Below are 22,014 nucleotides of genomic sequence, written 5' to 3' on the forward strand. Positions count from 1 at the left end.
GAAGAAAGAAGATCCGGCCGCGACGGAGAGAAGATCCGGCTGCGAAGAAGGGAAGATCCGCGTCGTCCGGAGCAGGTGAGTAATTCTTATTTTCAGCCCTCATGTCCGCGGGGCAGGAGGGACCTGCTATGGATTCTCCATGGAGAATCTGTGGTGGGCCTGATTTTCCCCGTGGACATGAGGCCTTAAGGTACATTCACACTGGCGGGCATGATATCAGTGCAGGAAACGTGTGCCATGCACACGTGAAAACTGCATGTATGTTCAGTAGACAAAATAAAAAATGGCCTTGCACTCACCTGTACCTGTAACTATATTCTCACTCATTGGAAACAATAGGCAGGATTCTGCGGACGCTGGGAAAGAAAAAGCAGCGCCGACGCTCAGACATCGCGATCGCACGGTGAAGGAGCCCTCAGTGCGAGTTTTGCGCATCTCGTCCGTATGAACGCAGCCTTCCTCAACACTCAGCGGGTGGAGTGTTACACTTCATGTGAAATAGGAGAAGGAGCCAAGGCCACACCTGATGCCTCTGGGATCATCTTCTCAAACCGGTTCATTCACCTCCGCCCGCAGATCCCAGAGCCTCGCAGCGCTGCGACATGCAGAAGGAGACATGTAAGTCCATCTAGAACCCTCTACAATTGTAACCGCTTTCCAGATGTAGCAGAGCTGGGTTTGTCACTGAGCGCACCGCATGGTGATATCGGGATCTATGATGTTAGCTGGGACTGCGGGGGAAACCACTACATAGCAGAGAGTTATCAGCGTGTGCGGCCAACGCGGACTCAGCTCTGCTACATCCTTCGGACTCAGCTCTGCTAACCCCATTGTCTGGAGATATAGATCTCCTCGCTGGATACTTTTGCTCCTATGGCTCCCTCACACGGCATATATTCAGTGTGCGCCACATGCAGTGGAAAGAGTTTAGAGATGAGCGAACGTACTCGTTTAGGGCGATTTCGCAATCGAGCACCGCTTTTTTTCAAGTAACTGAAGAGAGAGAGCTCCCCCCCTGTTCCCCACTGCTACCCCCCGCTCACCCCCGGCGCCCCCCGAATCTTTTCGCCCGAGTAGTCAGTTACTTGAAAAAAGTGATGCTCGATTGCGAAATCACCCTAACCGAGTGCGTTCGCTCATCTCTAGAGCTTTTTAAAGCATTTGCCAAATTGTATGACACAAAGAACCAAATCCCTCTAAATTGTTGTTTTGCTTAGAAAGTCTGCGGCGCTCTGCGTTTACTTTCATTTCTTCGTCTCGCCGCCGCTCTGACGCGTACGGGCAGCTTCAGCTTCCTGGGTGCAACCAAAGTCCATGGAAATCCAAACAATCATTCAGGTGATCGCACAGCAGGGCGGAAAGTCGCCCAAAATGGCCGATTGTGATGAAAATTAATCCATTAATGACGTAAACTATTTTGACAGATTTTTTTTTGGATTTTCATGACTACTTTTCAGAAGCCCCGGGCCGGTTGTTCTTCTCCACGGACGGCGCTCGGGGTGGGTTGTTGTTTGTGCGACGAGCTGGAGTTTCTCGATATATTTTGCGTCACTTACTGCTTTTTTCTTTTGCACTTTTATTCCACTTTTTGGGAGCGAAATGGAAAAAAAAAGGCACTTCGGCTCCGTCTTTGCTGTTTTTCATAGTGTTTGCCGTGTGTGTTCACTTTATTGTCCGGGTTGTTGTGGCTGCGGCGATCCCAACCGTGGGGGTTACACTTTATTATAAACAAGAAGGAGAAAAAAGTGCCCAAAAAGCCTTCAGTTATTACAGTCGGCACCAGCCATATCATGTAAATAGGCGTCATTTTGCAGTAACCCCTTCCCTCCCAGCACTTATATGCACATCCTTGGGCAGGAAGGGGTTAAAGTAAACGACCTTCGTGATGGCAGATTTCTGTATGCCAAAAGTCTGACCCAGTGACTATAGCCCCGAGCAGAAAGAGGTGATCGGCGCCGCCGCGAGACAAGGACCAGCGCCGTATTCACAGCCCCGCTGCCCTAGACACTGCCTGAATACGCCCTATTGTAGGCTGGGACTGGATACCCCCGTACCGTGACTGCGAGGGGGGCATTCACAGCGGCGCGAGAACTGTGCGAGTCTCACAAGACCGTACAACATGCAGATGTCTCCTGGGAGTCCGTGTGCGATGTGACTCTCATCCAAGAATGTTGGGTGTGACTCGCTGTCGCCTGTGTAAATTCACCCTAAGGCCTCATGTCCACGGGGAACATCAGGCCCGCTGCAGGTTCTTCATGGAGAATCCATAGTGGGTCCCTCCTGCCCCGCGGACATGAGGCTACAAATAAGAATAAACTCACCTGTCCGGACGCTGCGGGTCTCCCCTCCGTGGCGGCTGGATCTTCTTTCTTCGGGCGGGCGGATGTGCTCGGCACGCCGGCAGCGTGCCGCGCGCATGCGCCGGACACATCCACCAGGCCGAAGAAAGAACATCCAGCCGCGACGGAGGGAAGATCCGGACAGGTGAGTTTTAATTCCGTGGGTGTTCCGCGGATCCGGACGGCTTCCATAGGCTTTAATAGAAGCCTGCAGGAGACCCGCACTAAAATGGAGCATGTCCGTTTTTTTCCCGCACGCGGATCCGCGCCTGAAGGGAAAAATGACATCCGCAGGTATTTAACTACCTGAAGGTGTCCAATGCATCCCTATGGGGCGCGGATCCGCGTGCGGGAGAAACGCTGCGGATTTTAAATAATAATATAGCCGTGCATATGAGGCCTAAGGGATCTACCCACTAGCGTTTTTTTTTAATGCTGCGATATTGCTGCGTTTTTTTAATGGGACTTTCTAATTTTAAAATCGCAAAAGCACAAACTTGCGATTTTTGTGTGATGCGATTTTTAACTTTAGAAAGTCCCATCGGAAAAAAATGCAGCAATATCGTAGCGTTAAAAAAACCGCTAGTGCGTAGAAGCCCTAACACTGTGAACTCTGCGCCTCTCCTAAATAATGGTAGACTGTGTACCTGACACCCTCCCAAATAATGGTGGCCCCTCTGCTCTGTGCTCCTTGACCTCCACTGTCAGGGGGTTAATTCAGTCCTGACACAGAGATAACAATGGAGAGATAGAAGCTTTATTAATTATTAGCGACGTGTTTTCATGTCGGATCGACTCCTTTATCAGGCCGGTATTTTAGGAAGCGATTACGGTATGTTTTAGGAGACAAAGTTAGTATTAATTGTAGCCGGTGGGATTCGGGGGGGGGGGGGGGGGGGTCAGTTGCGTTCACGGTGACTAATGTACTCTGACTTCCATCCGCTATGCTAGAGCTGTAAGTATGAAATGGTGCATGATGGTAATAGTAGTTTGTGATGCCTGTCTGTGAGGGGCAGCCTTGTAGTTGTGCTCCCACCCGGTCATGCTACAAACAAGGTTTATGGATGATGGGGGTTGTGGTTCCTGCTCCTGAAGGGTGGTGCAGTATGCTATATAGTACAGGTGATTCCTAATGGGAGGAGCTCCAGAAGTCGGGGGAGGGGAAAACAGGGAAACTCACTTTTATTGTAGTTACAGGCAAACAAGGCAGCGTCCAATTCCCGTAGATCAGAATCCGGAGCTTGCTGACTGGAGATACCGCCCCCAGTGTAACGCGTCGTATCTGGCACTGGAGACGCCGCCCCCAGTGTAACGCGTCGTATCTGGCACTGGAGATGCCGCCCCCAGTGTAACGCGTCGTATCTGGCACTGGAGATGCCGCCCCCAGTGTAACGCGTCGTATCTGGCACTGGAGATGCCGCCCCCAGTGTAACGCGTCGTATCTGGCACTGGAGACGCCGCCCCCGGTGTAACGCGTCGTATCTGGCACTGGAGATGCCGCCCCCAGTGTAACGCGTCGTATCTGGCACTGGAGATGCCGCCCCCAGTGTAACGCGTCGTATCTGGCACTGGAGACGCCGCCCCCAGTGTAACGCGTCGTATCTGGCACTGGAGACGCCGCCCCCAGTGTAACGCGTCGTATCTGGCACTGGAGACGCCGCCCCCAGTGTAACGCGTCGTATCTGGCACCGGAGACGCCGCCCCCAGTGTAACGCGTCGTATCCGGCACCGGAGACGCCGCCCCCAGTGTAACGCGTCGTATCCGGCACCGGAGACGCCGCCCCCAGTGTAACGCGTCGTATCCGGCACCGGAGACGCCGCCCCCAGTGTAACGCGTCGTATCCGGCACCGGAGACGCCGCCCCCAGTGTAACGCGTCGTATCTGGCACTGGAGATACGAGAGAGAGAGACCGAGAGAGACCTCCTGCACACGAGCGAAAATTCCGTGGCGGGATTTCCCGTGGAATTTCCGCCACTGAAAGCTGCCATAGGATTGCGTTAACAAACGCAATCCTATGCAGACAGCCGCGCGAAATCTCACGCGGCAAACAAATCGCGGCATGCTCTATCACCGTCACTGCCCGGCCACTGGCTCCGGTCTATGCATGCGCCGGCTGCCCGGCAAGCTGGCACATCAAACAGCCGGAGGCGCGGGTGAGTACGTGCCGCTCTCTGCAGGCGCTCGGGTCCCGCGGTGAGAATCCTCGTAGCCGGATCCGACCCGCCCGTCTGCAGGCGCTCAGAGATTATGTTATATTCCTGCATAATAATGTGGAGTTTGAATAGTTAAAAAAAGAAACCCTGCTTCATGCGCAACTGCGTTCCATAGAAGTGAACGTACTCCTGCGTATGCCCGTGTGGTTAAGCCCTTAGGGCTCATTCACACAAAGGAATTTGTGCAGTTGACTTACACGTGCAAAACAAATGCGACTAGAACCAATGGAAACGTTCAGATGAAGGAATTTTAGAAAAAAAAATTGAACCAAAAAAGATAGGAGATGAGCGACTGAAATGCCCTGCGGCGCAATAACATAGGTGTTGACCTATCTTTGGTGCGCAAAACGTGGGAGTTTCTATAGATTCCTATGGCTGCTGGAAAAAAAGGGAGAGGGAGGGAGTTCTGCCGTGCCGCTAAGCACAGATTCCACCCAAACAGGAGAGACTGAAAATATGGGCTGCTGCAGAGAGAGGTGAAGGGAAGCCCCGGGATTCCCCTCATCTCCCCAAGGGGTTCCCTTCATCTCCCCAAGGGGTTCCCTTCATCTCCCCTTGGCCTCCCCATCATCTCCCCAGAGTTCCCTTCATCTCCGCGATGAAGGGAAGCCCTGTGGAGATGAAGAGAATCCACGGGGCTTCCCTTCACATCTCTCTCCAGTGGCCCATATTTTCAGTCTCTCCTGTTTGGTGTGGAATCATCCATTCATATGATTTTCAGTAGCCATAGTTGTGATTTTTTTTTTTAGCGCAGCTAACAGCTGCATGAATTCCACGCCGTGTAGACGAGCCCTTAGAGTTTTTCTATCTGCACCTTTCTTTCTCATCCTTCTAAGACTTCATTCAGGTTTTGTCTTACGCCCGCCCAGGGTTCCCAACAAGCTGTCCGTTTGACCCCAGAGGGACACGACCATTTTTTTCCCTTACCACTTTCACAATCTCATTTTATGTACCCATTGACGTAATGGCTGAGGGCTCTTTGTGGGACAATTTGTATTTTTTTTAAATGAACCATAAAAAGTTACATTTAAAAAGTAGACTGAAATGGAAATAAACCTAATGTCAGGAGCAGCGGCTCGCAGGGCGTCCGTGCCCACACCGCTGGCACTATCACCCAGGCTGCAGCTGTGCGGAGCAGGGGAGCCCAGGTTCTGGTAACCTCCCCTGGCCGCCGTAATCCTGCTCACCGTTGGGTTGCTAAGGACGTGGCGGGTGCCGCAATGCGCCGCACTCCTGTCGCCATGGCAACCAGGTGCACATCCTTGATCTCCACCTGTCCTGCAAGGCTGGGGCGGGTTCACCAGCGCCTCGGTGACTGTATTCTGCTGCTGTCAGGCTTCCTGCCCCAATCCGCTGCTGGGCGGGGGCTCTGACAGCATTTAAATGCCTCTGTTTCCTTCCAGCATTTGCCAGTGTTAGTTAGGTCTTCTGCTGCACTTGCGGTTTGGGATTTGCCTGACCACCCTGTTTGACTAATTGCTTGATCCTGCCTTCGCCTGACCCCCTTGTACCGCGAACGTTCCGGTTGCCGACCCGGATTGCCTGACTTGCCTCTGTTTGCTTGTCTCTGCATCTGTTTGTAGTCTGACACCCTTGCCCTGCTTCCCTAGTGAGCATAGGGACCGTCGCCCAGTTGTCGCCCTGGGGTATAGCCCAGGGGGGCAAGTAGGTAGGGTCAGGGGTTGCAGGCAGTTTCCCAGGGACTTCCCGTACCCAGACCCCCGTCCATGACACATAATTCCACCATCGTTAATACAAACTGCGGTAAAAATAACATGCTAACTGTATCCTGTGGGTTGGTACGATTGTGACAGTACCAGATGTATAGTGTTTTTTTTTTTTTTGTTGTTGTGCTACTTCAAAAAAATTACATATCTTTGGGAAAAAATAAAATTCTTTTCTGCCGCCGTCTTCTGACCACCATAACTTTTTTTTATCTTTCCTCAACAAAGTTATGTGAGGGATTGTTTTTATCGGACATCCTGCAGTTTTCTATTGATGTTGGTATTTTGAAGTTCATATGACTTTTTGATCGCTTTTTATTTTTTTTATTACTGTTTTCTAATTTAAAAAACTGATCCGTCACATCAGAAAAATTTCAGACCGATGTGACAGAAATTGCCGTGTAAATAAATAATAAGCAGATTTATCAAACGTTTTACACCAAAAACTGGCATATAAATTAGAGATGAGCGAGCGTACTCGTCCGAACTAGATGCTCGTTCGAGTATTAGGGTACTCGAGATGCTCGTTACTAGAGGCGAGCACCACGCGGTGTTCAAGTCAATTCCTTTTCCTTCCCTGAAAGTTTTGCGCCATTTTCTGGCCAATAGAAATGCAGGGAAGGCATTACAACTTCCTCCTGTGACGTTCCAGCCCTATACCACCCCCCTGCTGTGAGTGGCTGGCGAGATCAAGTGACCCCCGAGTATTTAAAGTGGGGCCGCCCGCGGCTCACCACAGACACACACTGGGAGAGATCAGGTGCTGCTATAGGGAAAGTGTTAGTGTAGGATCTTGTGTACAAGAGCCTCAACGGTCCTTCTTAGGGCCACATCTGACCGTGTGCATTACTGTTGTGGCTGCTGGGAGCAGTTTTGCAAATTTTTTTTTTTTTATATTGGGCGTGCAGCCCCATTACAGCTATAGCGTTCTCAGGCTGTACTACATAGTATAGGGACAGCGTTGCTGAGATAGGGAAAGTGGTAGTGTAGGATCCTGTGTACAAGAACCCCAACGGTCCGTCTTAGGGCTACCTGTGACCGTGTGCATTTTACAGGTTGTCTGATGGGAGTTGTAGTCCATCACTATCGCACTTAGGCCTGTTTGCGGCCTTCCTGACAATTTTTTCTGCCTGGAGTTTGCCTTACTAGACTGCTCTCAGCAAGAAAGTCTACGCACATAATTCCAAGATTATTTACACCAGCCTGTGTCTGCAGTGAATTTGACGCTCAGCGTACGGCCAACACAGGTACTTATAGAGGGAAAGTGATATACACAGTATATAGCCTGTCTTCTTTTTAAAAAAAAAACCAAAAAGCGCCTTCGTTGGGCTACCTCTGACCGTCTGCATTTTACTGGGTGCCTGGTGGGAGTTTTGGTGCATCACTATTGCATTGCTAGGCCTGTTTGCGGCCTTCCTTCCATTTTTTTCTGCCTGGAGTTAGCGTTACGATTCCGCTCTCTGTGTGAAAGTGTACGCATATAATTGCATAATTATTTACAGTGGTCTGTGTCTGCTCTATTCGTAACCCACCATGCTGAGGGGTAGGGGTCGAGGATGTGGACGCGGGCGAGGATGCGGAGTTCCAAGTGAGCGTGTGGGCACAGGCCGAGTTCCTGGTCCAGGTGTATCCTAGCCGGCTGCTGCGGGATTAGGAGAGAGGCAAGTTTCTGGGGTCCCCAGCTTCATATCACAATTTATGGGTCCACTTTATTGCAAACAGAGCAGTGTGAGCAGGTCCTGTTGTGGATGGCAGAAAATGCATCCAGCAATGTATCGACCACCCAGAATTCTGCGCCGTCCACTGCTGAAACTGAATCCTCTGGCTGCAGCTCCTCCTTCCTCACAGCCTATACTGCTGCTACAAAAATGGTACTGGGGTCTGCATATGCTTCTGCTACATAAATGTTACAGGGGTTTGCTGATGCTGCTACAGAAATGTTACAGGGGTCTGCGTATACTGCTGCTAGAGAAATGTTACAGGGATCTGTGTATACTGCTGCTAGAGGAATGTTCCTGGGGTTTGCCTATACTTCCACTACAGAAATGGTACTGGGGTCTGCCCATACTGCAGCCACAAAAATATTACAGGGGTCTGCCTATACTGCTGCTACAGAAATGTTCCTGGGGTCTGTTTATACCTTTGCTACAGGAATGTTACAGCGGTCTGCCTATACTATGGGTGCACTAAGTCTTCCCATTGCTGTGTTTTACCTATGTGGCACAAATAATACAGTGACTGACTAGGCCAGAATTGCTGGCCAAGGCCAAGTTGCTTGGCGGGGCGAAACTCTCCCATGGTTGGGCACTCCGATTTCTTCCTGTGTAATACCATCTTTGTGCACTTACAGCATAGGCTAGGCCAAGGAACTCAAAGACTGCCCCTTCCAGTGTTGAGCTATCTATGTTGCGACACATGGATTTCCCGTTGCTATGTAACTCAAGGCACCTTGGGTCACAAAGGTGGAGGCTTGGAACCGAGCCTGACCCTGGGCCCGCTAATGTGCTTCCCACACAGACTATAGCGGGTCCTGGTCATGGTGTCTTGGGCTTGGGGATCAGCACTGGGCATCATGTATTTTCTCCCGTGTTACCACAGTTATCTGAGACACTGGTTGGGGCCAAAGAAGAGGAGAGTAACTGCATTAATGAGACCTTCACAGGTGTACTAGCATCGGAGTCTGCTCTATGCCCACGATTGCTGAGGGTGTGTGCAGAGGCCTATGTAATCGGCACAGTGAAAGTCTGGCATGTTTGGGCACTGTTATTTCTTCATGTTTGTTACTGTCTTTGGGTTCCTTCGGCTCGCCTACGCTGTGGGTGCACAAAGACTTCCCATAGCGGTGCATTACCTGTCCGGCACAAAGTCACTGACTGACTTGGGTAGGGTGCATAGTGCAGATGGCTTTCCCCTTGCGGTGTGGATAAAGCTATCCGACACCTAGACAGAATGAATACTGTGTGGACACATGGACTTCCCATTGCTATGTCAGTCACGGCACCTTAGGTCTCTTTCAACACAGGCTACAGCGGGTCCTGGTCATGGTTTCTGGGCCTTGTAAGGCCACCTCCTCCTCCTGCTTGGGGTCAGGTGATCAGCATTGCGCATCATGCATTTTTCTCTTGTGTTACCACAGTTATCTGAGAAACTTGTTTGGGCCAAAGGAGAGGAGAGTAACTGCATTAATGTTACAAGGGTCTGTCTATACTTCAGCTGCAGAAATGTTACCGGGGTCTGCCTATACTTCAGCTGCAGAAATGTTACAGGGGTCTGTCTACACTGCTGCTACACAAATGTTACAGGGGTCTGCCTATACTGCTGCTACACAAATGTTACAGGGGTCTGCCTGTCAGGGTAATTCTAAGTACAGCACCAATCAGGCCCACCCCGCTGCCGGTGGTAAGAAGAGACACCACACACACGGAGGTCTGGTATAGTTTCTCACACGGGACATGGCTCTGCTGCCGTGCTTTATTACAGATTACATGAGATCTTATACCCTTTGTCCCATCACCAGCAAGGGGTGATGGGCTCATAACCATATATGGGAAGTCCGGATTTCCGGCCTGAGACAGTGAAAACAGCCGTTATCTTGATATGGCGCCTCTGGCTTATGTACAGAAAATCACATATTCAATTAACTCCAGTGCAAAGAATCACCCACTCAATTCTAAGAAAGCGGCCAAGCATGCATTCTCCATATATGGGAAGTCCGGATTTCCGGCCTGGGACAGTGAAAGTTATGTACATTTGAACATCTTGATATTGCGCTTCTGGGAAAACAGCCAAGTACGTGTCCTTCGTCCGATTATTCTTTGCTGTGTTTAAAGATACATTTTGTCTTCGCCTGGCAAGGCCTCTTGGCATATCTGATGTAAGGCGACATATAAGTTTTTTTTCTCATTTGGAATTGAATAGAACTTGCATATAGGTATAAAGCATAAAAAACATATGGCTATATATATATACCCTCACATGCCTATACTGCTGCTACACAAATGTTATAGGGGTCTGCCTATACTGCTACACAAATGGTACTGGGGTCTGCCTATACTGCTGCTACACAAATGTTATAGGGGTCTGCCTATACTGCTGCTACACAAATGTTACTGGGGTCTGCCTATACTGTTACTACAGAAATGTTACTGGGGTCTCCCTAGACTTCTGCAACATAACTGTTACTGGGGTCAGCTTATACCTTTGCTACAGGAATATTACAGGGGTCTGTGCATACTATGGGTGCACTAAGTCTTCCCATCGCTGTGTTCTACCTATCTGGCCCCCAAAAAAACACTGACAGACTAGGGCATGGATTGTGGGCCAAGGCCAACATGTATTTTCTCTCACGTTACCACAGCTATCCAGGGCACTGCAATGGGATTTCTTTATGTACCTTCTCTGGATTCCTGGGACCCACCAATGCTGTGGGTGCACATAGACTTCCCATAGCGGAGTTGTACCTGCCTGGCACTTTTTTTAAAAAAAAAAAGCAGACTGACTAGGGCATGGAGTGTGGGCCGAAGCCAACATGTATTTTCTCTCACGTTACCACAGCTATCCGGGGCACTGCATTGGGACAAACAAGAGGAGCGATACAGCGCTAATGAGCTGTTCACAGCTACGCTAGCATTGGAGTCTGCTCTAGGCCCGCGATTGCTGAGGGTTTGTGCAGAGGCCTATGTCCTGGGTACAGTGAAAGTCTGCCATGTTTGGGCACTCTGATTTCTTTATGTGTACTGTCTTTAAGTTCCTTGGGCCCACCCATGCTGTGGATGCACACAGACTTCCCATAGAGGTGTTTTACCTGTCTGTCCTCAAAAGACTGACAGACTCGGGTAGGGTGCAGAGTGCAGATGGTTTATCCCTTGCGTTGTCGATGAGTTATCCGACACCCAAACAGAATAAGTAGTCTGTGGACACATAGATTCCCCATTGCTATGTCACTCGCAGCACCTTGGGCCACGCAAGGTGTGTGCTGGGACCAAGCCTGGCCAAGGGCCGCCTCACATCCTTTCAGCACAGGCTACAGCGGGTCCTGGTCATGGTTTCTTGGCCTTGTGAGGCCACCTCCTCCTCCTGCTTAGGGTCAGGGGGTCAGCATTGCGCATCATGTATTTTCTCTCGTGTTACCACAGTTATCTGAGAAACTCGTTTAGGCCAAAGGAGAGGAGCGTAACTGCATTAATGAGACCTTCACAGGTGTACTAGCATCGAAGTCCGCTTCCTGCCTACGATTGCTGAAGCTGTTGGCCAAGGCCTATGTCCTGAGGGAACTACAACGGCGCCAGGTTGGGCCTGTGGAACTTTTTCCTGGCTAATCCAGTCTTTGGAGCGGTGAAAGAAAACGTAAGTGATTTAATGAGACCTTCAGAGGTGTACTAGCATCGAAGTCCGCTTCATGCCTGCGATTGCTGAAGCTGTGGCCTGAGGCCTATATCGTCAGTGCAGTGTAAGTCTGCCATGTTTCCCATCGCGGTGTTTGACCTGTCTGGCACAAAGACACTGACTGACTTGGGTAGGGGGCAGAGTGCAGATGGCTTTCCCCTTGCGGTGTCGATTGAGCTATCCGACACCTAGACAGAATGAATACTGTGTGGGCACATGGATTCCCCATAGCTATGTAACTCATGCCCACGTTTGCAGCTCCTGACGGAGGTTGGCACTTTATTGGAATGAAGATCGAACGTCAATTTCTCATCTCTACCCCATTATGGGCTATCGCCCCGCCCCTTTTCAAGAGGGTAGCTGCCTGGCCCTCCCAACCCTCTGCAGTGTGTGCCTCCGGTTCCTCCTCATGGCAGACGCACTTCTAAATAGACATGAGGGTGGTGTGGCTATGCAGCCAGCGTGTGGCATGAGGGCAGCTGAAGGCTGCGCAGGGACACTTTGGTGTGCGCTGCGGACGCAGGGTCATGCGGGGGGGTTAGGCAGCATGTTACCCAGGAGAAGAGGCAGCAGTGTGTCCCGCAGGCAGTGCTCGTGCTTAGTTGGAGGTAGTGTGGTGCTTAGCTAAGGTGTGCCTTACTAATGAGGGTTTGTCCGAAGTAAAAATTGTTAGGGGGGGGCACTCTTGCCGCTATTGTGGCTTAATAGTGGGATCTGGGAACCTGAGATGCAGCCCAGCATGTTGCCCCTCGCTTGCCCTATCCGTTTCTGTGTCGTTTCCATCACTTTCTTGGGTTTTCTAGATTTTCACAAATGAAAACCTTAGCGGAGCATGGGTCATATACAAAAATGCTCGAGTCAGCCATTGACTTCAATGGGGTTCATTACTAGAAACGAACCCTCGAGCATAGCGGAAAGCTCGACTCGAGGAACGAGCACCCGAGCATTTTGGTGCTCGCTCATCTCTAATAAAACTGTACCATTTTTCAGCCCCCCATGTTTGCGCATAAATGTAAAATGTTATCTTCTCAGCACTTTTGAAGTTGTAAGAAAAAAGGGGTGCCTTAGCTGGAGGGACCCCAAATGGCTCACAAAATTTACTATAGTTAAGGCTTTATTCACACGAGAGTTTATCGGCCGCGCTTTCACAGCCGGACAATACACGCTGCCCATCTGATGCATTGGTTTACAATGCATCAGCTTAGATGGGCGTATTCCCACAGCATAAAAGCGCCCGGCCGGCCAAGGTAGCGCATGCAGTGCACATTTCGTCCGGGCGCTTTTACACCACCGCCAGCTCCTATTGAATAGTAGCTGCTGGAGAAGAGAGGTGGGAGGGAGTTTAGCCGCGCGTCTGATAAACTCCTACCCCCTTCCCTTTTCCTCTCCGCCCCTTGCCAGCTGTTTGCAATGGGAGGGGGAAGGACAGGGTAGGAGCTTGTTGCCATTGCTTGCAGCCGACAAGAGCTTAACACACTAGCTCCCGCCCTCTTCCCTTGCTAAGAGCAGGTAAGGGGGCGGAAAGAGGGAGGCAGTTTAGCAGAGCTAAACTGTCTCCCTCCGCCCGACGGCATTCCAGACTTGACATATATGCGAAGGATCCGGGACATCTGAACGGGTGCACAAACGGCAGATTCTTCTGGTAACGGGTTGGAATCTCTTCTCTGCGTCGTAGAGGTGTCTAGTGGTCAACAAGCAGAAGAAGTCACTACACACAAGGAGATTCCGAGAGCCTTTTATAGGCCAGGGGGGGGGGGGGGGAAGAACCACTTTTAGGGTCTCCGGTGACAAGACCGTCCATCTAATCACACCAACTCTCATCATCTACAGATCTTACTGAGATGGAACCGCGTGCCGGGTTTTGCAGAAAAATGACAACTTCTTCTAAGGGCTGGATTGTTTTTTGACAAAGAGTGTAGAGTGGATATAAAAAGTCTACACTCCCCCCCCCCCCCCCCCCCCTGTTAAAACCTCTATGTTTTTGTCATGTGAAAAATTCCAACAAAGACATAACATTTTACTAATAATCTTTATTTCTACGGCGCCAACTTATTCTGCAGCACTTACAATACAAAGGAAATGAAAACAAAACCACGGTTACATGAAATAATCAATTGATGGAGACGGTAGGGGTGAGGGTCCGGCTCCAACGAGCGTACATACTACAAATAGTGGGGTGATACAGAAGATAAAGGGGCTGGAGATGAGCGCGGTATGGCGGGGTGGAGAGGAAGGGATGCTATACACACAGACAATGGTCAGGCTGTATAGTGGCTGAATTGCCATGACTGCAGGGGGTGGTTGACTACAGCTAGCAGGAACTGCAGTCAGTAGGTCAGGGAGCATGTTATCAGGCAGGGTACCGAGGGGTTTGGTTTAGTAGATATGGTATGCCTCCCTGAAGAGGTGCATTTTTGGCCATTATCGAATGATTCTTACATGCCATGATGTTGGACTACTTGAGTAGTTTGTGCATACAGGGTGTTTCAGGATTGGTGGCACAGCGTTGTTGACTGGTTGAGGAAGTTGTCATTGCGAGGTCTGGCATTCACTTTGGGCTGCGGCATACCAAGGCATATATTTTTGGAAAAGGCAGTTGAGTTGCTTTTCACTCCCTGGGTAGATTGGCTTGCCTTGTGATGGCAGTCTCTGAATTTCTTTGGCAGCGCACTTAGAGGTATCAATTTCTTGCTGCTTCCAATTTTCCACCGTTTTTAAGCATGCCTCAAAAATAGTGGAGTTGCCGACTATCTAATTTGGGATGCATTCCTTCTACATTGGCGTGGCCACAACCGTGGGAACGAAAGTGCTAAAAAGAAAGGGAAGTGGAGCTACTCCAGTGAGGATCCAATGAAGGAAAAAAACAGCAGGGTGTTTTTGCTTTTCCTTTTCAGTTCTTTCAAGGGGTGGTTCTATCTGCTATGATAGAAGGCGGTGCAACAAAATTCCAGATGCCGCCAAATCAGTACCTTCAACCGATAATGGTTGGCCAGCAAAGTGATGGGTAAAGGAAAAAGGGCATAAAACTGATAGTGGGGCAACCTTTTTAGAAAAATGTGCACATATTAGAATAAAAATGTTGTTCCTTTATTAAAATAAGATAAAATCCAGCACAAAACCATAAAATGTTAAGCCATTCGAATGCTGTTTGTCCCAAAAATGAATTTTTCAAAACTCATGAAACCTGTCATGAGGTTCATGCTACCGGTACCCAAATCCTTTACGAGGAACCTGTCACCAAGTCAGCTCTCCCTGCTGAGCTATCCAGCTGTTTGGACAGCTAGCCATGAGCTTAGCCATGATCTTGTACTCCTGATCTAATTCCCTGTCCTGACCCTGACCTCAGATTAGACAAACTATAAAAGTCTGGCCCAGCCACTGCTGCAGTGAATGATTGAGCTCCCTGCCAATAGTCTAGCTCCTCTTCCTAACCTGATTCTCTTTAACTGTGAACTGAGACCACCTGTTATCCACTCCTGGCTTCCTCCTCACAACATTACCCTTGTACTGCGAACTGAGACCACCTGTTACTGATTCCTGGCTCTCTTCTGACTATGCTCTTGGTCTGCATGGGCTACAACACAAGACGTGTCCCTGGCTAACCTCCAGGTGGAAGACAGTAGCGCCACCATGACAAGGCTTCTATCTAATCCCCACTGTCTCCTAGGCTGGGGCCCGCTCCTTAGTTGCTGCTATTATATTCGCAAGTTACTAGGTGACCAGATAACAAATGGTATAAATAAAGCAGGAATTTGTTGGCAGACATTGCAGGACGAAGTCTGGGATGCAACCTCCGCTTGTTCTTCCGGGCTCTTCCTCCACAAGAATAAGTAGTATAAACCAGCCGAGCCAAGAGAACAGTATCACATCTTAAGGCTCTCAGAACAGCTCTTGCAGCATCCAAGGAGCGGGCTCACAGCCAAGGAGATAGGGGGTAGATTGAGGCCTGTCATGGAGCTCTACCATCTCCTCCCCTGGGGTTAGCACGGGACCCAACCAAGTTACTGCTGGGAGAGTTTCACATATGAAAACCAGTGCACGGTTTACCTAAAGTTCTTGTCACTCGTGGCACCACCACTCCATCCTCTGCTGTGAACCCAGAAGTTGTTGATAAAGAGTCCACACGCAGGGATAAAGTTTCAGAGCAAAACCGGGAACAGTCGGTAGTGCTCGTTTGCTTGCAATAACAGTTAACAGTCCAAATTTTACAGACCCCATCAAGGTAACAGTGAAAATACAAAGGTGGTGAGACAGGGAGGATTCACAGGATGACAGACAAGTCCACAGTCCTAGTTATCTGTGGGGTTCTGTTCCCGGCCGCATTCTCTCTATCTCTCTCTCCAACTCTCTATTGGCAACACTCACATTTGGAAAAGGGCACTCAGTGCTGCATGGTGGCTCCTCTCACTCTCTGTCTTCCATAATAGTAGCAGGGAGGCCTGGGTAAATTGGGCCCAGGGCATGCAAGGCGATCGCTCAGCATCTTCCATCCTGGGGCTCCTCGTAGGACAAGGTCTCTAGACAGACTCAACTTGCCAACTGCTTTTGCAAGAAGATCCACTAACAGGCTGTCTTGCATTCACCTTGCAAACACACATATGAAACATGGTCACGTGACATACAACAAGATACATAACCCAGATGTTAACTCATTCGGTGCTGCAGAGGTGCAATACACATAAATAAATAATAAATCTTGGTATTTGTATAGCGCCAACTTATTCCGCAGCGCTTTCAGGTAATTATTACTTATTACCCCCCACCAAGCTGGGTTCTCATTTTACCGACCTCGGAAGGATGAAAGGCTGAGTCAACCTTGAGCCAGCTACCTGACTCAAGCGGGGATCGAACTTGCAACCTTCAGGTTGTAGGCGAGAGCTTACACTCTGCCCCACACGAGGCTCACTACACATCAAATTCATGCAACATTGATACTTATGAAGGGGCCGTGTTAAAGGAGATGTCTCAATGCAGGAGTGGATTTTTTTTTTTTGCCCAGTCCCCCTAATTAAGCACACATTACTAAGCCCCCCTGTAAATGACGTTTCTAGCTGGTCTGTACTTACCGTTCCAGCGTTTCAGCAACTTATAAAAATTTTCCCAAGATGGCCATCGGCTCTTTTCCCTTCGCTTGCTGCAGCCCGACGTGGGCGCTCCCGAGACGCTACCAGCTGTGTCTCCATGACAACCAGACGCCCTGCAGCCGCCAACCGGACCCCTGGAGTGAACACGGCCGACCAGTCACCCACCGCCAGGCAGCAGGTAACCGGCGCAGCCCCCCCCCCCCCCCGGGCACAGCGGCAGCCCCCCCATCACAGCGACAGTCCCCCCCGGCACAGCGACAGCCCCCCCATCGCAGTGACAGCCCCCATCGCAGCGACAGCCCCCCCATCGCAGCGCCACCGTCCGTCCCCCCCCCCCCCCCCCCGGCGCAGCGACAGCCCCCCCCCCCCCGACACAGCGGCGGCCCCCCCCATCGCAGCGACAGTCCCCCCCGGCACAGCGACAGTCCCCCCGGCACAGCGGCAGCCCCCCCATCGCAGCGACAGTCCCCCCCTGGCACAGCGACAGCCCCCCCATCGCAGCGGCAGCCCCCCCGGCCCATCACTTACCAGGACGGCGGGACAGCTGGACGGCGGGACAGCTGGGCGGCTTCTCCGGACAGCTCGGCAGCTCTGCACCTTCCTCTAACAGAGGATGGTACAGAATGGCCGCTCCAGCGCGCTCCCGAGCAGTGACAGCTTGTCTGCGCATGCGCAGAAGAGCTGTAGCGGCGAACACACTGAAGCGGCTCGTGCTGAAAGGAGAAGACCGGACTGCGCAAGCGCGTCTAAAAAAGCAAGCTGCCAGCGAATTTAGACGGAACCATGGAGACGAGGGCGCTAGCAACGGAGCAGGTAAGTGAATAACTTCTGTATGGCTCATAATTAATGCACAATGTACATTACAAAGTGCATTAATATGGCCATACAGAAGTGTATAACCCCACTTGATTTCGCGAGACAACCCCTTTAACTCTGGGCTGCTACACTCTCACCACCACAGCACAAGAGAATGTTGCCTGGGTGGTAGAAGGGCAGCTTCCTGATGTCATTCCCTGCCTATGTTCATCCATGCAGATGATACATTGTCCTTAAATATACATCCGCTTAGAAAACCAAACACATACACAACCATACTCAATTCGCTTCCACGATCATACACAGGGCGTTCACTGTGGATATAGTGTGGCCTTAATCATGCAACATAAATGACATTTTTCTGCAGGTTGGCATGATTAACACAATTTTAAAATTATCCTTTTTTTTAGGTTTTTACAATTACCATTTTTCTTCCATATATATTTTTGCATCGCTGCATTCAAAGTCCCATAACTTTAGTATTTTTCCATGGGTGGAGCTCTGTGAGGACTTGTTTTTTACATGACAAGCTGTTGTTTTTATTGCTACCATTTTGGGTACATAATGGCTATTTTGAAACAAATGAAAGTAAAAACTCCCAGGCTCACAAGAGAGCAGCGAGAAATTGAAAGGGTCAGACACTTACTTCAGAGGGGGTCTCGTGTCCTCATGGCCCACTTAAATGGACCACCCAGCCTTGGAAAAGAGGTAACATAGCAACATAGTACATTAGGCTGAAAGAAGACCATGTCCACCTAGTTCAGCCTATTTCCACCCCACCTGGTTGATCCAGAGGAAGGTGTACCAATAGGAAATGTATTTCAAAGGAGACACAATATGCAGCATACAAGGTGGAATGTGGAGGAGGTTGCAACACATTTTGGGGCAATATCACGCCTTTCGCAGGCATAAATATACCTACCAAATGATGGGTTTAAATACTGAGCCGACTCGGCTACGAGCTCTGCATTTCACGGATATGTATGATGTGTGTGTTCCATTCCCCGTGGGAGGCGCATCACCTGCAGTGGTAATAGACAGGAGGGGGAGCTCGCAATCCATCCCGAGGGGAGCAGGAGAGCCACATATAGCAAACTTTATTGAACAGTGAGCGAACAAATGACAGAATGAGAATGGTAAAGTAGACCTTTAATTATTAAGTGTTTGCTAGAAAGATAAAAAAATAAAATCTAAAATAGGAGGCGCAATAGTCAGGGGTAACTGCTTGAGTACATCAATTATGGCAAAAAAGAAAAACTGCAACATATGTTGCATGAGTGCAATATATAGAATGGCCAGCAGAGGGCGATAGGCATTCTGGTACTAGAGATTGGAAAAATCACCTAAGGGGTGTGGCAGAAACTAAGTAAAAGGCAGTTCCTGCCAGACTCAGGGGAGGAAATTAGAGCTCAGTGGAGCTGGAAGACCTACTAAGCTGGGGTCCAGTTTGGACCAGTGGATACAGTGTGAAGCCACGTCAGGGACTTAGAGCCTGAGGTCCGGTGTGGACCAGTTTGGGACCCTGGGGGTTTGTGAACCCTGGACATTTACGAACTTTGTATTTTGTGTATGCCGTACAAGTTTGCTGTGGTGCTGTGAAAATAAATGCTGGCAGGCACTAGATTTAAAGAAATCCTTGAGTCTGGAGCCATTTTTGAACATGTCAAGTCCATTCCGGTCCAAGAGAGGTCGTCGATCTGCAGGCGAGGAACCCCCTTGTCTCTGAAAATGGGGTAATAAAGGTGAACTTATATCAAATAGAAAAGATAAAAGGGGAGGGGAGGTAAACCTCCTCAGTGTCGTAGACGCATATTAACCCTATGGATATACTGAATGTTTTAAAATCAAAGCATAGAAACAATAAGACACAAGGAAAAGTGATGAAAATATACAGAATGTGTGTATATAAACCCAAAAAATGGTAGATATACTATAAAATATGGTGGGGGGTGTTTATAAATAGAATCTAAAAATATGATACAATACAACTACAAATAAAAGCTTCACATTTTCCTCATTAAGACCATTCGGGAATTTAACAGAAAACCCCACACATCTATTTCTCTTTAAAGGGGTTGTCTCACACCGAAACGGGTTTTTTTTTTATTCAATACCACCCTGCCCCCCCCCCCCCCCCCCCGTTCGGCGCGAGACAAACCCAAGGGATGGGTTAAAAGAAAAAAAAAAAGGTTTAGTACTTACCCGAATCCCCGCTCTGCGGCGACTTCTTACTTACCTTACCAAGATGGCCACCGGGATCTTCACCCACGATGCACCGCGGGTCTTCTCCCATGGTGCACCGTGGGCTCTGTGCGGTCCATTGCCGATTCCAGCCTCCTGATTGGCTGGAATCGGCACACGTGACGGGGCGGAGCTACGAGGAGCAGGTAAGTGAATAACTTCTGTATGGCTCATAATTAATGCACAATGTATATTACAAAGTGCATTAATATGGCCATACAGAAGTGTATAGACCCACTTGGTTTCATGAGACAACCCCTTTAAGGCCATCTTCAAACGAGCGAGAAAATTGTGTGAGATTTGTGGATTGCGAGTTGCACAAATCTCACATGAAAATGAACCCCATTCTTTCTAATGCCGTCATACACATGAGTGATGTTTTACCGCCTTCGCATCGCCCAATGGGGCCGGCGGCGGCAGTGCACTCCCTGCTAGGAGCACGCGATGCGATACAAGGCTTCCCCTGTGAAAACAATTGGAGCCACTCGGTGATCATCAGCCACGGCGGAGGATCGCTGCTTCCCTGAAGTGATGCCAGTCGGTTTTGAGATAAAACACCTCCTCACATCCGCGGGGAAATCGCATGTTGGTGAGCGCAATATCGGACCGTGAGATCGCACTCACCCGTCTGAAGTTAGCCTGAGTTGAGAGAAGTGGCCGGATGTTACCTTCTCCAGAGGGGTAGCCTTTAAAACAGCGTTATTGTTAAAATGGAGACAATGTTTGGGTACGCTAGGTTCAAAATGCCCATTGAGTCCTCCCGAATTCTACTTGTCACAAATATGTCTTTTTTCACCACTATTCCTAAGCGCTGTCCCTTTAATTTGTTTTCTCATGTGGCTTTTTAACCACTTTTATTGAATTTTTTGGGGGGAGGCGAAATGAACATAAAAAGCATTTTGGCTCCTTTTACATTTTTTTATAGCATATGCCATGCAGGAGAAAAAGTGCGATCAATTTATTGTACAGGTCATTACAGATGCAGTAATACCAAACATGGTTTTTATCCTTTTTTTTAATAATTTTTTTTAAACAAAAGATGGGAAAGTGCATTAAAAAAAAGTTTATTTTCTTTTTTACAATTTTTTTTCTATTTCTTTTAGATTTTTTTTATGTCCCTGTAGGCCAGGGGACTTGAACCTTTGGACCTTCCCTGCCAGGATGCACATCTATGTCCTGGTGTGGGAAGGGGTTAAAAAGGTTTTCCCACTTTGGCTAAACATAACTGTGATTGGTACACCGCTGTCTACCAGGTAGCTGGGCGGACAGAAACAGCAGAGCGCTGCGGGGTTACACAGTTTCCATAAGTCACATCCACTTCTATGGCAGGTCTGGAAGCAACACAGTGGAGATTGCACGGTTGCTGTATATAGCTGGGCTGGGGGCCTGTTGGGGCCACAACTCAAGACAAGTGTGGGTCCCTCTTTTGGTGCTTCATCTTAACTTTATTGTCCATGGGAATCTGGAACAGTGAACTCCGCCTTCTCTCTCAGCAGAGTCTCAGGTGGCTCTGTCTCTCCTCCATGCTTTACACTGCAGTATAATTGTCACATTAGACAGTAAAACTGACCTTTCAAAAAGAAGTTAGCAGTTGTTTGGTAAGTCGACCGAATCCCATGACAGATGGCAGCACTGACAATAATGGGACTCCGTGATGAGCAGCACTTCTCACCCACAACTCCCATCATCCACATCGGTATTTTTGTTTCCTTCCAGATTTAAGATGCTGCCGGAAGAAGTGCTTCTATCCCCTCCTCTTTGTGGTGGTGCTGCTTCTGCTGTTCCTCTGCGGGTGAGTTTACGGGGCGATAGCGGGACTGTAGCGTTATTTACTTAAAGTCACACTCCAGGCAAAATGGACACACTGAGGGGGCGGAGCATGATCCAGGGATACAAAAGATGATAAATGCCCTTGCCATGCTCCGCCCCCTAAGATCAACATTAGGCATAACACAGGATCTGTCCTGCTTGGAGTGTTGCTTTAATTCTACTATACAGTCTATTGCTCTATGTTATCAACCATCTCAGACTGGCCCATGGCTGACTGTTAGACAGGTGAATACATAAACTATTTCTCCCTGTTACTAGCCACTTCAGGCCAGAGAGAGCCAAACTGTAAGACAAGTGAACACAGTCTATCACTCCCTGTTATCAACCATAGTAGCCTGGGACACCACTGTAGGACAGGTAAAGACACAAATTATTGCTCTA

The 22,014-nt window shown here is 49.3% G+C and overlaps 1 protein-coding gene across 1 annotated transcript in view; it reads left to right on the forward strand.

Moving 5' to 3' along the window:
- Positions 1 to 490: 490 nt before the first annotated feature.
- Positions 491 to 22,014, forward strand: part of LOC136579982 (histo-blood group ABO system transferase-like) — a 61,986-nt gene continuing 40,462 nt past the window's right edge. The window contains exons 1-2 of the mRNA XM_066580118.1: positions 491 to 618; positions 21,520 to 21,595. Coding sequence (XP_066436215.1) covers positions 603 to 618; positions 21,520 to 21,595 — 92 coding nt within the window. The 5' untranslated portion in view covers positions 491 to 602. The remainder of the gene's footprint in view (positions 619 to 21,519; positions 21,596 to 22,014) is intronic.

Source organism: Eleutherodactylus coqui, chromosome 10, assembly GCF_035609145.1.
Source record: "Eleutherodactylus coqui strain aEleCoq1 chromosome 10, aEleCoq1.hap1, whole genome shotgun sequence".
NCBI classification, from domain to species: domain Eukaryota; kingdom Metazoa; phylum Chordata; class Amphibia; order Anura; family Eleutherodactylidae; genus Eleutherodactylus; species Eleutherodactylus coqui.